This window comes from Grampus griseus, assembly GCF_964374135.1.
Source record: "Grampus griseus genome assembly, chromosome: 8".
Classification (NCBI taxonomy): Eukaryota; Metazoa; Chordata; class Mammalia; order Artiodactyla; family Delphinidae; genus Grampus; species Grampus griseus.
The window spans coordinates 32,906,964-32,920,016 of NC_139002.1; the positions used below are offsets into that span (position 1 = coordinate 32,906,964).

The 13,053-nt window shown below is 40.9% G+C and overlaps 1 protein-coding gene across 2 annotated transcripts in view; it reads left to right on the forward strand.

Annotated features, from left to right (window-relative positions):
• Positions 1-772: 772 nt before the first annotated feature.
• The window catches only part of PGR (progesterone receptor), a gene marked incomplete at its 5' end in the record, with an annotated part of 98,455 nt that continues 86,174 nt past the window's right edge, over positions 773-13,053 (forward strand). The window contains 2 exons of one of the 2 annotated variants that reach the window (XM_082660649.1): positions 773-2,415; positions 3,663-3,814. In XM_082660649.1, the coding sequence (XP_082516775.1) occupies positions 773-2,415; positions 3,663-3,814 (1,795 nt within the window). The remainder of the gene's footprint in view (positions 2,416-3,662; positions 3,815-13,053) is intronic. The other variant, XM_082660650.1, reaches the window with a different exon arrangement.

Here is a 13,053-nt window from a genome sequence, read left to right on the forward strand (position 1 = left end):
AGGCGTTGTTAGAAAGCGGTGGGGCTAGTCTACTGGCTGTCACTACTCCAGTTAAGCCTAGTAATATTTGAGTGAGCGAGGGTCTGGTGTGTGAGCAGCATTCTCAGTGAGAACTAGTTTCCCTTGGCATTTGAGTGGAATCTGCAACTATAGGCGTTTCGTCCCCCCGACTGCCGAGAAATGTGAGAGCTGCAGAGATGGTTGTCGCCAGCTATAGGGAGCCGGCAGAAACAAGGCTGCTCCTGAGGATGGGCTGTGCCGAGAGGCCAAAGTAGCCCCAGGGTTTTAGTGAGAAGGGAAGTGGAATGCAGTCGGGGATTGGGAGCAACACGGCACTGAAGCTGGAGAAACAGTGTAGAGAGAGAGCCGCTTTGCATCGCTTTCGAAGCCGCCGCCACTCGAGTGCCGACTTGTGAGTACTCTGCGTCTCTGTCCGCAGACTGAAGTCGGGGAACTCTCTTGGAGAACTCTCCCAGTTAGGAAGTGAGATCCCTACAACTGCCTTCGCCTGCTCTCCCCACCTGCCTCAAGGACGGAGCAACTGCCACCCCTCCCCTGCCTACCGGACCGAGGGCAAGGGCAGTAGCTGATCGGTGCCGCCCCCTTCCGACCCAGGAGGTGGAGATTTCACCCCCCTCTCCACCGTCCGGTCCAGCCAAATTCAACACCTATTTCCTCCCCCCGCTGCTCTTGTATTCCTGACACCCCCTCGTCCTTCCCCTATCCCTCCTCCCCAGAGACAGGGGAGGAGAAAAGGGGAGTCCGGGTCGTCATGACTGAGCGGAAGGCAAAGGATCCCCGGGCTCCCCACGTGGCGGGCAGAGCGCCCTCCCCAACCCAGGTCGGATCCCCTCTGCTGGGACGCCGGGACACAGGCCCCTTTCAGGCGAGCGAGATCTCGGACGCGTCACCTACTGCCTCGGTCATACCCCTCTCCCTGGACGGGCTGCTCTTCCCTCGGCCCTGCCAGGGTCAGGACCCAGACGGGAAGACTCAGGACCAGCAGTCGCTGTCAGACGTGGAGGGGGCGTATTCCAGAGTTGAAGTCACAGAGGGTGCTGGAGGTGGCACCTCTAGACCCCCAGAAAAGGACAGCGGACTGCTGGACAGTGTCTTGGACACGCTACTGGAGCCCTCGGGTCCTGGGCAGAGCCACGCCAGCCCGCCCGTCTGCGAGGCCACCAGCCCTTGGTGCCTCTTTAGCCCCGAGCTTCCCCAAGACGCCCGGGCTGCCCCTGTCACCCACGGGGTATTGCCCCCGCTCATGAGCCGACCAGAAGGCAAGTCTGGTGACAGCTCCGGGACGGCAGCTGCCCAGAAATTGCTGCCCAGGGGCCTGGCACCGTCCCGGCAGCTGCTGCCCCCGACGGCCGGGAGCCATCACTGGCCCGGGGCCGCAGTGAAGCCCTCTCCGCAGCCCCCTGTGGTGGAGGTGGAGGAGGAGGATGGCTCCGAGTCCGAGGGCTCCGTGGGTCCACCTCTGAAGGGCAAACCCCGGCCTGCGGGAGGCCCAGCGGCCGGAGGAGGAGCCGCGACCGCTGCTCCAGGGTCGGCCGCAGGAGGCGTCGCCCTGGTCCCCAAGGAAGATTCCCGCTTCACGGCGCCCAGGGTCGCCCTGGCGGAGCACGACGCGCCAGCGGCGCCCGGGCGCTCCCCGCTGGCCACTACGGTGATGGATTTTATCCACGTGCCCATCCTGCCGCTCAACTCAGCCTTCCTGGCCGCCCGCACCCGGCAGCTGCTAGAGGGGGATAACTATGACGGCGGGGCCGCGGCAGTCAGCGCCTTTGCCCTGCCGCGGGGCCCGCCCTCGGCCTCGTCCGCCCAGGTCGCGGCCGGCGACTTCCCCGACTGCGCGTACCAGCCCGACGCCGAGCCCAAGGACGACGCATTCCCGCTCTATGGAGACTTCCAGCCGCCCGCCCTGAAGATCAAGGAGGAAGAGGAAGGCGCCGAGGCCGCCGCGCGCTCCCCGCGGCCGTACCTGGTGGCGGGTGCCAACCCCGCCGTCTTCCCGGATTTCCCGCTGGCGCCACCTGCGCTGCCTACGCGAGCGCCGTCGTCAAGACCCGGGGAAGGGGCGGCCGCCGCCGCACCTGTCGGTGCGTCTGTCTCGTCCGCGTCCTCGTCGGGCTCGACCCTGGAGTGCATCCTGTACAAGGCGGAGAGCGCGCCGCCCCAGCAGGGCGCGTTCGCCCCACCATCCTGCAAGGGGCCGGGCGCGGGCGCCTGCCTGCTGCCGCGGGACGGCCTGCCGTCCACCTCGGCCTCGGCCGCCGCCGCCGCCGCCGCCGGGGCGGCCCCAGCGCTCTACCCGCCGCTCGGCCTCAACGGGCTCCCGCAGCTCGGCTACCAGGCCGCGGTGCTCAAGGAGGGCCTGCCGCAGGTCTACCAGCCCTATCTCAACTACCTGAGGTGAGGGCCCGGGGCGGGGCGCGCCCGGCGCGTCGCGAGAGTAGCGGTGCGGCCGCTGGCCGCCGCCAGCTCCCGGCCCTCAGCGCCCGGCTCCGGCTCCGGCTCCGGCTCCCCCGAGTGGCCGCGAGGGGTGGGTGGCCGGGGCGGGGCACAGCACAGGTTGGCTTCCTTTTCCTTACCTCTTCTCCTCATTTTTGGGGGGGACATCAAGGGGGCGCAGAATATGCTGTTTCTGGAGCGTACCTCCCCGAAACTATGTTTCTACACTTTTCAGATCTGCGCAATCCCAAGACAAGACCAGCCGTGATTTCTAAAAGTGCAGCGTCACTCTAGGTCCGCTGTAGCCCCGCGGAGCGGAAGGCGTGCGGCGAGTCGGGGGCCTTATAAAATGCTTTTCTTCGTAGAAGGACAATTACTGGGAATGTCTGTCTTGGAGAGGAGACATTAACGCCCCGTTCTCCCGGGAGGGGTGGCACTGGATGTTGGGTAGCGGGCCAGAACCCAAAGCAGAACCGTCTCAGGGGTCTGGACACTCAACCGCTTCATTTTCATACGAATCTCAAGATTTAAATTAATTTATGTGTAATATGTTTATATTACGGATTGAAACATCAATCACTGCAGTACCTTGTATTCTAATATTGTGTCGAGTTCGCTGCAACTTTTTTTCACACAGATTTTAAAAAACATTTTAATTTACCTACGGGAGTAATGGAATTTTAAAGAAAAAAGAAAAAAAATGCTCTCGGTTTGGAATCTTGTGTTGTGAATAGTCAAAACAGTGGCAGTATACTGAACAATACTTTAAAATGACAAACACATATTCTTGTTTAATTACAGAGTTGAGTTTTAAAAACTCAATAGCATCACTAAGTATGATTGTACTCTTAAAGCAAAACCACGTTTATCGTTACCCAGCGTACAAGGTCATAACATTTGATTTGTCAGAGACTGAATTGATTCTCTATAAGAAGTTTTGTAGAAATATTTTTTTCTGGATATAAAATTATATATTAATTATTTATTATTCTTTCGTGTTGGTGCTCCTGATGAAAGACTAATAACTTTGCCAGTCTGATGAATCCAGTAACAGGTAGTACATCAAGTTTAGTTTGCATGTCTTTCAAGTGTATTCGGTTCTATTTTCTAAAAACCCTTTCACTCTGTCAATTCTGGGTTAAGAAAACTTTAGTATTAGATAGTGGTGCACCTAAAAATAAATGGAGTACTTTGTTTTGCATTTCAAGGCCGGATTCAGAAGCCAGCCAGAGCCCACAGTACAGCTTCGAGTCATTACCTCAGAAGATTTGTTTAATCTGTGGGGATGAAGCATCAGGCTGTCATTATGGTGTCCTTACCTGTGGGAGCTGTAAGGTCTTCTTTAAAAGGGCAATGGAAGGTAGGCTCCTTTCCCCGATCCTTTCTTGTTGGTTTAATTGTAAATGGAGACCATCTAATATTTTATAGATTTTAATCAGCCCTTGCTTCCTCTAAGAAATGATGATATATTCGTATAACCTATATGACGATGTTTTAACAATATATTTTTATTTATAATACTCCGTACTGAATGGGGTTGGATATTATAATTGCATACTATTTGAATAATGCTTTTAATATTAGACACAAGTCACACTAATCTTGGGAACAATGCGAACATTGTTCATTAACTACTTAACTTTAAAGAAACAGATTTGTTCTGATTGTATTTTTACATTTCTATCATATATATTTTATATAATATATACCAAATTAAAATTTTCTTCCAAAAGAAAAATGGTAAAAGTTGTCAAAAGTCTATATGTACATATATATGATGCAGTTACAAATTTTCTACATGATTTTGTCTTTTTCCTACATGCATGTTTATTTAATAATTATATAATGGTAATTCTAAACAAAGTTTAAAAGTTCCCTTTTTGTTTAGTATATTTTTGTAAGTGTATAGGAAATAGGTGTAAACAGTTTAAAGCAAAAGAAAAATTTAGACATCACAGTTATATAATTTCTGAAGAAGTATTTTGCTTTAAGTAAGGCTTTCATGTTTTTAAAATCATCTAAATTACATATTTACCTAATGATTTTGGATTGACTTGCATAGTGTATTTCAGACTTGAACTTTCATAGAATATATGTTTTAATTTCTCTTTCTATCTACACTAAACTCTAAGCAGCCAAACACATTTATAGCTGAAGACAGAAATACATTTAAACATCATTTCACATTTGAATTCTAGCAATAAGTGTATTTCATAACAAGCTGACGTGAGTTTAGGGTTCTCTCTGGAGTTCTGATATCACACCTACACAAGGAACCAAAGATCTGAATGTCTGCTTTTTTGTTTCCTGTTTGTGAGTTCTCTAATTTCAAGAGCCCTCTACTTATGAGCAGGAAAGTAGGGAGTGGGAATTTTTACCTTAAGGGAGAGTTCAAAGGAGTTGACATGCATATTTAATACACATTTACACCAAAAGAATATTAACCCAAAAGACATTTAACAAAAAAATTCACTATCCCTGTAGATAGCTAACATATAATTCTTTACAACTGCTATGCCCTTTTGATGAAAATGATTCCCAACTATTTATTAATGGTATGTGTACCTCTCCTACTGAAATTAATTCTTCATAAAAAATAATCACTTTGTGTATTTCTAGAATATGATTGTTTTCCCCAAAGGATGAATGTATTTAACTGATGTTGAACATATGTATTCAGCTTCAGGGGGTTTTAATTGCATTTTAAATTAGTTGAGGTACTGTGACAAGAGGTTATGTGAGAAAACGGGACAACTGACAGTAGCCTTAACTTTCCAACTGACTATGACTATCATTTAGTCATAGTTACAGTTTGAAGTCCTTTGTGTGGAAGAGTCAATTCTCCAGTGCATAATTGGAATTACTGTTCCCATCTGACTTTGGTTCTGGTTTCTTGAACATTCCCCCCCAGCATTAATATGATTTTCTTTATGCTTACAGTCTCCTTAGTCTAATTCTTAAGTGAATGACCCCCTTGGAGTCCTCTAAAAGCCAGTTTATTCTAGCGCAGCTCCCTCATTTTACAGATACACAAGTCCCAAAGGCATAATGAGTTTCTAAAGAGCATACAGCTAGTCGGTATCTGATTGTTAGTCAACACAGGTTAGATTTTCTTTAATTGCAATGCTTATAAATCAGAGATGGTATGCAAAAGTAGATATATGACAAATGCTACTTCATTCTTGAAAGTTACTTCAAAAGTGCATATAGCACCAAGAACACTCTAATTAAAATACAAATGCTTTCACATCATTATTATCAGAATAGCATCCTAAACATAAAGGAAGTCTTCCCAAATTTACTCTTAGAAAGCATTTGTTGGACCACTACTGTTGGCGTGGTTCTGTTTTAGTTTTGAGTAATAGAAACGAAGTACCTTTATTCAGCAATATTTACAAAGAGGAGCTCAAGATAGATGTTGATAAATCACTCATTTGGCTATTAAAGGACAAGTAAGATTATTGATCTCTGGACATTGAGGAGAGCTTGTAAGTGTATATGTTCAAGGAAGAGTGAAGAGATTAAGATTAGACTGACTAAGACTCGAAGATTCATATTAGAAAATTATTAGAGTTAAAGAACAGGAAGTTTGATTGCCAGTGCTTGCTTGAATCAGTGATTTAAGCCAAGAAAATAGAATGTTCTGGGAGTTTTCAAGAGTGAGAAAGATGAGGAGAAGAATTTTTCTAATTGGAGAAAAATACCAGGTTTGAAATCTTAAAGTAGGGCTGTGTGATAAGCTGCTTCAATGTAGAACTATGTGTGGATGCCAATATGTCCAGAAATTGAAAGTCAGTAGTCAAAAATATGGATATTAATGTTACCAAGGATAATGATAATACTGGCATTCGGGAGTGCTTTCTATGTGCCAGTGACTAAGTGTTTTATGGGTCTTAACTCATTTAAGCCTTATAATGTAGGCATTATTATTACTTTCAATTTACAAATGAGGAAACTGAGGTTCAGAGATGTTAAATTTCCTTAATCACAGTTAAGAAGTGGTGGAGTAGGATTCAAATCCAAGGGGTGTGACTCCAGAATCTGTGCCCTCCACCTCTATACTTCCTTTCTCATAATAGGAAATTCAGTTTAAATTCCAAAAAGAAACAATAGAGGGTTGGAAGAAAAAATGTGAGCCAAGTGATAAAACATCTAGGAAGGTAAAAATGAATCCTAATGGAGTATTCAAGATCAAGGGTGATTAGAAGTGTGTGACGTAAGTGGATGGGTGATACTAACTCCACATTTAAGGCAGCAATGAGAAGACACATTTAGGGGCCAAGAGGCAGTTTCCCCACCTCTCCTCCAAGTTAGAAGTGGGAGACAATAGCGCCTATGAAGAAGTCTCCCAGGAAAACTGGATTTCCCTTGATATGAGACAGAAAAGAGAAGAGGCAGAGAAAAAAGTTACCACTGAGGAAGTAGGGGTATGGGGTGGGGAGAAATGACCTCTCTTAAGCTGAGAAAAAAAAAAAAATGAATTAGCCAAAAAGTAATTTGTTGAATAGCCCATTGCATTCCTTAACTAATACTAGGACTGAACCAGGAAGTGGTCAGAAATTGCCTTAATACCTTTCAAGGAGAAGTCATAATGACCTGCCAGTCCTATAAATGCAGGCTACTGGCCTTGTATTAAGAAGGAAAAGATCATTTCTCATGATGGAATATGGTTGGGAAATATTGTAATACAGTTGAAACATTCTATTTAGAAGATACTAGGCTAAGTAGGTATTGATGGATTTTTAATTATATTACATTGTTAGCCTCATTTTTTCTATCTTTATTGAGGTATAACTGACAAAATTGTAAGATATTTAAAGTGTACAATGTGATGATTTGGTGTATATGTGCCTGGTAAAAGAATTCCCCCCCCCATCAAGTTAATTAATGTATCTATCACCTCACTTATTTGACTTTCTTTTTGGCAAGAACGTTTAAGTTCTACTCTTCTAGCAAATTTCAATTATACAGTACTGTACAATGTTATCTATTATAGTCACGATATTATACATTAGATTCTCAGACCTTATTCACCTTATACCTGAAAGTCAGTATCCTTTTACCAACCTCTCCCTATTTCCCCACCCTCCAGCCCCTGGTAACCACTTCTCTACTCTCTGTTTCTATGAATTCAACTTATTTTTTTGATTCCACATGTAACTGATACCATGTGGAATTTGTCTTTCTCTGTCAGGCTTATTTCACTTAGCATAATTTACTCTAAGTTCACCTAATTTTTTGTTCATGTATTAATTAACCAAATATTTATTGAGCACCTGCTGTATGCCAGACACTACGCTGGGTGCTAGTTGAACAGCAGTAAAACAGGACAGACCTAACTGGCTGCAGCACTAGTGGAGTTTTTAGTGTAGTGGAGGGAAGGGACATTGTATCAATTAGCATGCAGGTATCAAGTTATAGATGTGCTAAATGAATGGGTTATGCCTGGAAAGCTAGAGAATTGACCCTTCTGACAGAAGCTGGGGATGGTGGGAAAAGTCTTTTGGAATTAGAAAGACACCATCATAAGTAGACCACAGAAGAAACTGAACAGAAATGAAGTATTTTTAAGAAAAACATATTTCTTTCTGAAGTTGAGTAGAGTTGGTGTCATAGTCTAAAAACGAAAACTGACTTGGTAGCATCGTTCTCCCTTGTATGACTTCCAAAACAGAAACAATGAACATTCAAATTTTTAAAGGTTTTACTATTTTTTAGAGCAATTTTAGGTTTACAGCAAAATTGAGAGGAAGGTACGGAGATTTGCCATGTACCTCCTGCCATGACACATACATAGCTTCCCCTGTTATCACAGTCCTCCACCAGAGTGGTACAACTGATGAACCTACATCGACACATCATAATCACCAAAAGTCCATAGTTTACAGTAGGGTTCATTCTTGGATTTGTAACATTAATTGGGTTTGGACAAATGTATAATGACATGTATCCATGGTTAGAGTATCATACAGAGTATTTTTGCTGCCCTTCCAAGTCCTCTGTGCTCTGCCTATTTGTCCCTTCCTACTCCCCAACTCCTGTCAACCACTAATATTTATATTGTCACCATAGTATTTTGCCTTTTCCAGAATGTCATATAGTTGGAATCATACAGTAGGAAGCCTTTTCAAATTAGGTTTTTCCCTTAGCAATATGCATTTAACCTTCTTCCATGTGAAAAGCTCATTTCTTTTTAGTGCTGTATAACATTCCATTGTCTGGATATTCCACAATTTATTTATCCATTCACCTACTAAAGGACATCTCGGTTGCTTCCAGGTTTTGGCAATTACGAATAAAGCTGCTATAAAGACCTGTCTGCAGGTATTTGTGTGCACATCAATTTTCAACTCCTTAGGGCAAATAGCAAGGAGTGCAATTGCTTGGTAAGAGTATGTTTAGTTTTGTAAGAAACCACCAAATTGTCTTCCAAAGTGGCTGTACCATTTTACAGTCCCACTCTCAATAAATGAGAGTTCCTCTTGTTTCACGTCCTTGCCAGCATTTGTGTTTCTCAGTGCTTTAGATTTTGGCCATTCTAATAGGTGTGTAGTGGTAGCTCATTATTGTTTTGACTTAAATTTCCCTGATGACATATTATGTGAAGTATGTTTTCATTTGCTTATTTGACATCTGTATATCTTCTTTGGTGAAGTGTTTGTTAAGGTCTTTGGCCTATTTTTTGTTTTCTTTCTGTTGAGTTTTAAGAGGGTTTTTTGGTTTTTTTGGATTTTTTGTATATTTTGGATAACAGGCTTTATCAGATATGTATTTTGCAAATATTTTGTCCCACTCTGTCTCTTTATTCTCTTGGCAGTGTCTTTCACATAGCAGAAAATTTTACTTTTAATGAAATCTGGTTTCTCAGTTCTTTCTTTCCTGGATTATGACTTTGGTATTATATCTAAAAATTTATCACCAAACTCAAGGTCATCTGGATTTGCTCCTATGTTATCTTTCTTTTAGGAGTTTTATTGTTTTGCATTTTACATTTAGTTCTGTGATACATTTTGAGTGGATATTTGTGAAGGGTATAATGTCTGTGTCTAGATTCACTTTTTTGCATAGAGATGTCCAGTTATTCTAACACTACTTGTTGAAGAAACTGTCCTTTCTCCATTGTATTGCCTTTACTCCTTTGTTAAAGATAAGTTGACTATATTTATGTGGTTCTATTTTTAGGCTTTCTATTCTGTTCCATCCATCTATTAGTCTGTTTTTTCACCAATACCACAATGTCTTGATTATTGTAGCTTTATCATAAATCTTAAAGTCAGGTAGTGTCAGTCCTCCAACTTCAGTATTGTGTTTCCTATCTTGGGTCTTTTGCCTCTCCATATAAACTTTAGAACCTTTTGTTAATATCCATAAAATGGCCTTCTGGGATTTTGATTGGGCTTATATCTGTAGATCGTTTTGGGAAGAACTGACATCTTGACAATATTGAATCTTCCTATCCATGAACATGGAATATCTCCCCATTTATTTAGTTCTTTTAGCCCATTTATTAGAGTTTTATGGTTTTCCCCATATAAACCTTATACATATTTTGTTACATTTATACCTAAGTACTTCATTTTTGGGGGTGCTAATGTAAATGTATTGTGTTTTTAATTTAAAATTTCACTTATTCATTTCTGGTACATAGGAAAGCAACTGATTTTGTATATTAGTCTTGTATCCTGTGACCTTGCTATAATTGCTTATTTCTTCCAGGAGTTGTTCTGTCAATTCTTTTTGGATTTTCTACATAGAAGAACATACCATCTGCAAGCAAAGACAGTTTTATCTCTTTCTTCCCAATGAGTATATCTCTTATATTCTTTTCTTGTCCTATTGCATTTGTAGGACTCCCACTACAGTGTTGAAAATGAGCGATGAGAGGAGATATCTTTGGCTTGTTCCTAATCTAACGGACAGTCTTCTAGCTTCTCACCATTAAGTGTGACATTAGCTGTAGGTTTTTTTGTAGATATTTTTATCAAGTTGAGAAAGTTCCTCTCTATTTCTAGTTCACTAATAGATTTTTCATGAGCGATTGTTGGCTTTTGTCGAATGCTTTTTCTACATCTGTTGATATGATCAAGTGATTTTTCTTTTTTAGCTTGTTAATGTGATGGAACACATTAATTTTCAAATGTTGAACCAGTCTTGCATACTTGGGTTGAATCCCATTTGGTCATGATGTACAATTCATTTTTATACTTTTTTGGATTTAATTTGCTAAGATTTTGTTGAGGTTTTCTGTGTCTTTATTCATGCGAGATCTTGGTCTATAGTTTTCTTCTTGTAATGTCTTTGTCTAGTTTTGTATTAGTATAATGCTGGCCTTATAGAATGAGTTAGGAAGCCTTCTCTCTGTTTTCATCTCTGAAAGAGAATGTAGAGAATTGGTATAATTTCTTCCTTAAATGTTTGGTAGAATTCATCATTGAACCCATCTGGGCATGGTGCTTTCTGTTTTGGAAAGTTATTATTGATTCAAATTCCTTAATAGCTAAAGGCCTATTCAGATTGTCTGTTTTTTCTCATGTGAGTTTTGGCAGATTGTGACTCTCAAAGCCTTGGTCCATTTCATCTAGGTTATCAAGTTTGTAAGCATAGAGTTGTTCATGGTATTCTTTAATGTTCATTTAATGTCCATAGAATCTATAGTGATGTCTCCTCTTTCATTTCTGATATTAGTAATTTGTGTCCTCTCTCTTTTTTTGTTAGTTATCCTCTCTAGAGGCTTATTGATTTTATTGATCTTTTCAGAGAGCCAGCTTTTGGTTTTGTTTATTTTCTTTATTCATTTTCTCTTTTCAATTTCATTGATTTCTGATCTAATTTATTATTTCTTTTCTTCTACTCATTTGGCTTAATTTACTCTTTTTTTCTAGTTTCCTAAGGTGAAAGTTTAGAAGATAGACCTTAGATCTTTTTTCTTCCCTAATATAATATTTAATGCAAAATATTTTCTTTTATAATATATTTAATGCTAAAAATTTCCCTCTAAGCACTGCTTTTGATGTATACCACAGATTTTGATATTTGTGTTTTCATTTTCATTTAGTTCAAAATACTTTTAAATTTCTCTTGAGATTTCTTCTTTGAATCGTGTGTTATTTAAAGTGTGTTGTTAAATCCCCATGTACTTTGAAATTTTCCAGTTGTCTTTCTGTTATTGATTTCTAGTTTAGTTTCTTTGTGGTATAAGAACAGACATTGAATGATTTCTGTTCTCTAAAGTTGTTAAGGTATGTTTTATGGCCTAGTGTTATGGTGTGTTTTATGTGGCTTATCTTGATGAATATTTCACGTGAGCTTGAGAAGAAGGTGTATTCTGCTGTGTTGGATGAAGTAGTCTATAGATGCCAATTATGTCTAGTTGATTGTTGATGTTGTTGAGTTCAACTATGTCCTTACTGATTTTGTGCTTGCTGGATCTATTTCCGATAGAGAGGTGTTGAAGTGCCTAACAGTAATAGTGGACTCATCTATTTCTCCTTGTAGTTCTATCACTTTTACCTCACAAAATTTTGATGATATGTTGTTAGATGCATACACATTAAGAAATGTTATGTCGTCTTGGAAAATTGGCCCCTTTATCATTATGTAATGCCCCTCTTTATTCCTAATAACTTCCCTTGCTTTGAAGTCTCCTTTGTTTGTTAAATTTTTTTTTGGACAAACTCATGAATTATTTTTGCTGTCTTTAGAGCTCTGTAGTGCTTTCTCCATCTTTTTTAGTCCACAACATTATCCAACAATCCCTTCCACCATAATTTCTTTGATTTGTATTTGGGCTCTTGAGAAGACAATTTGCCAATAATCTTATTTAATTTAATTTTCTCTCTATAGAGTCAACCCTATGGCAGTTTTCCTGTTACCCTAAAAATAAACATGTATTAATTCACTGGACTTCACTTCTAAACTCTATAAATACTATTATTAATAGATAATAAATAGGATAATTTATTCTCAAGCTGCAGGTCTCTCAGTTTAATATTTAGCCTGAGTAGTAAGCTGGTTTTAAGCACAATTTTGCATTGTAATCCATTGATATAAGCCTCCACTTTACTGAAAAAGAAATGGTGAGAAAGATGGCTTTTGGTATCATCAGCTCAATATTTGGTTATGTAGGGTTCTTAATCCTACTGCAAGAACATGAAGGGGAAGTATTGGTATGAAGACATCCATGCCAGTGCTAAGAGATAGTGCCCTTTTCCAGCCTTTAAGTTGTTGTACTTTAAGTACTCAAGTAATGCAACAATACATTCTCCTTAAAAAAAATCAAAACATCACCAATGAGACTTAAATTCTCTTTATCAATATCTCTAATCTGTTCCCTTCCCTACCGTTCTTCTATACCTCTATCTCAGGTTTTAACAATTTTGTGTATATGTGTGTAATATGTTGTTTTAGATATGTTGATACATAAATGGTATCGTATATCACAATTTGTTTATCACTCCTCATTTTTTTCATGAAACAATGACTTGAAGCCCTGAATGTTGATATATATTCCTAGCTTGTTCTTTTAACTATTACATAATACTTTATAAGATGAAAATCTTCTTAGCATTGCCATTACTTGAGTAAGCACTTTTTGTTCTT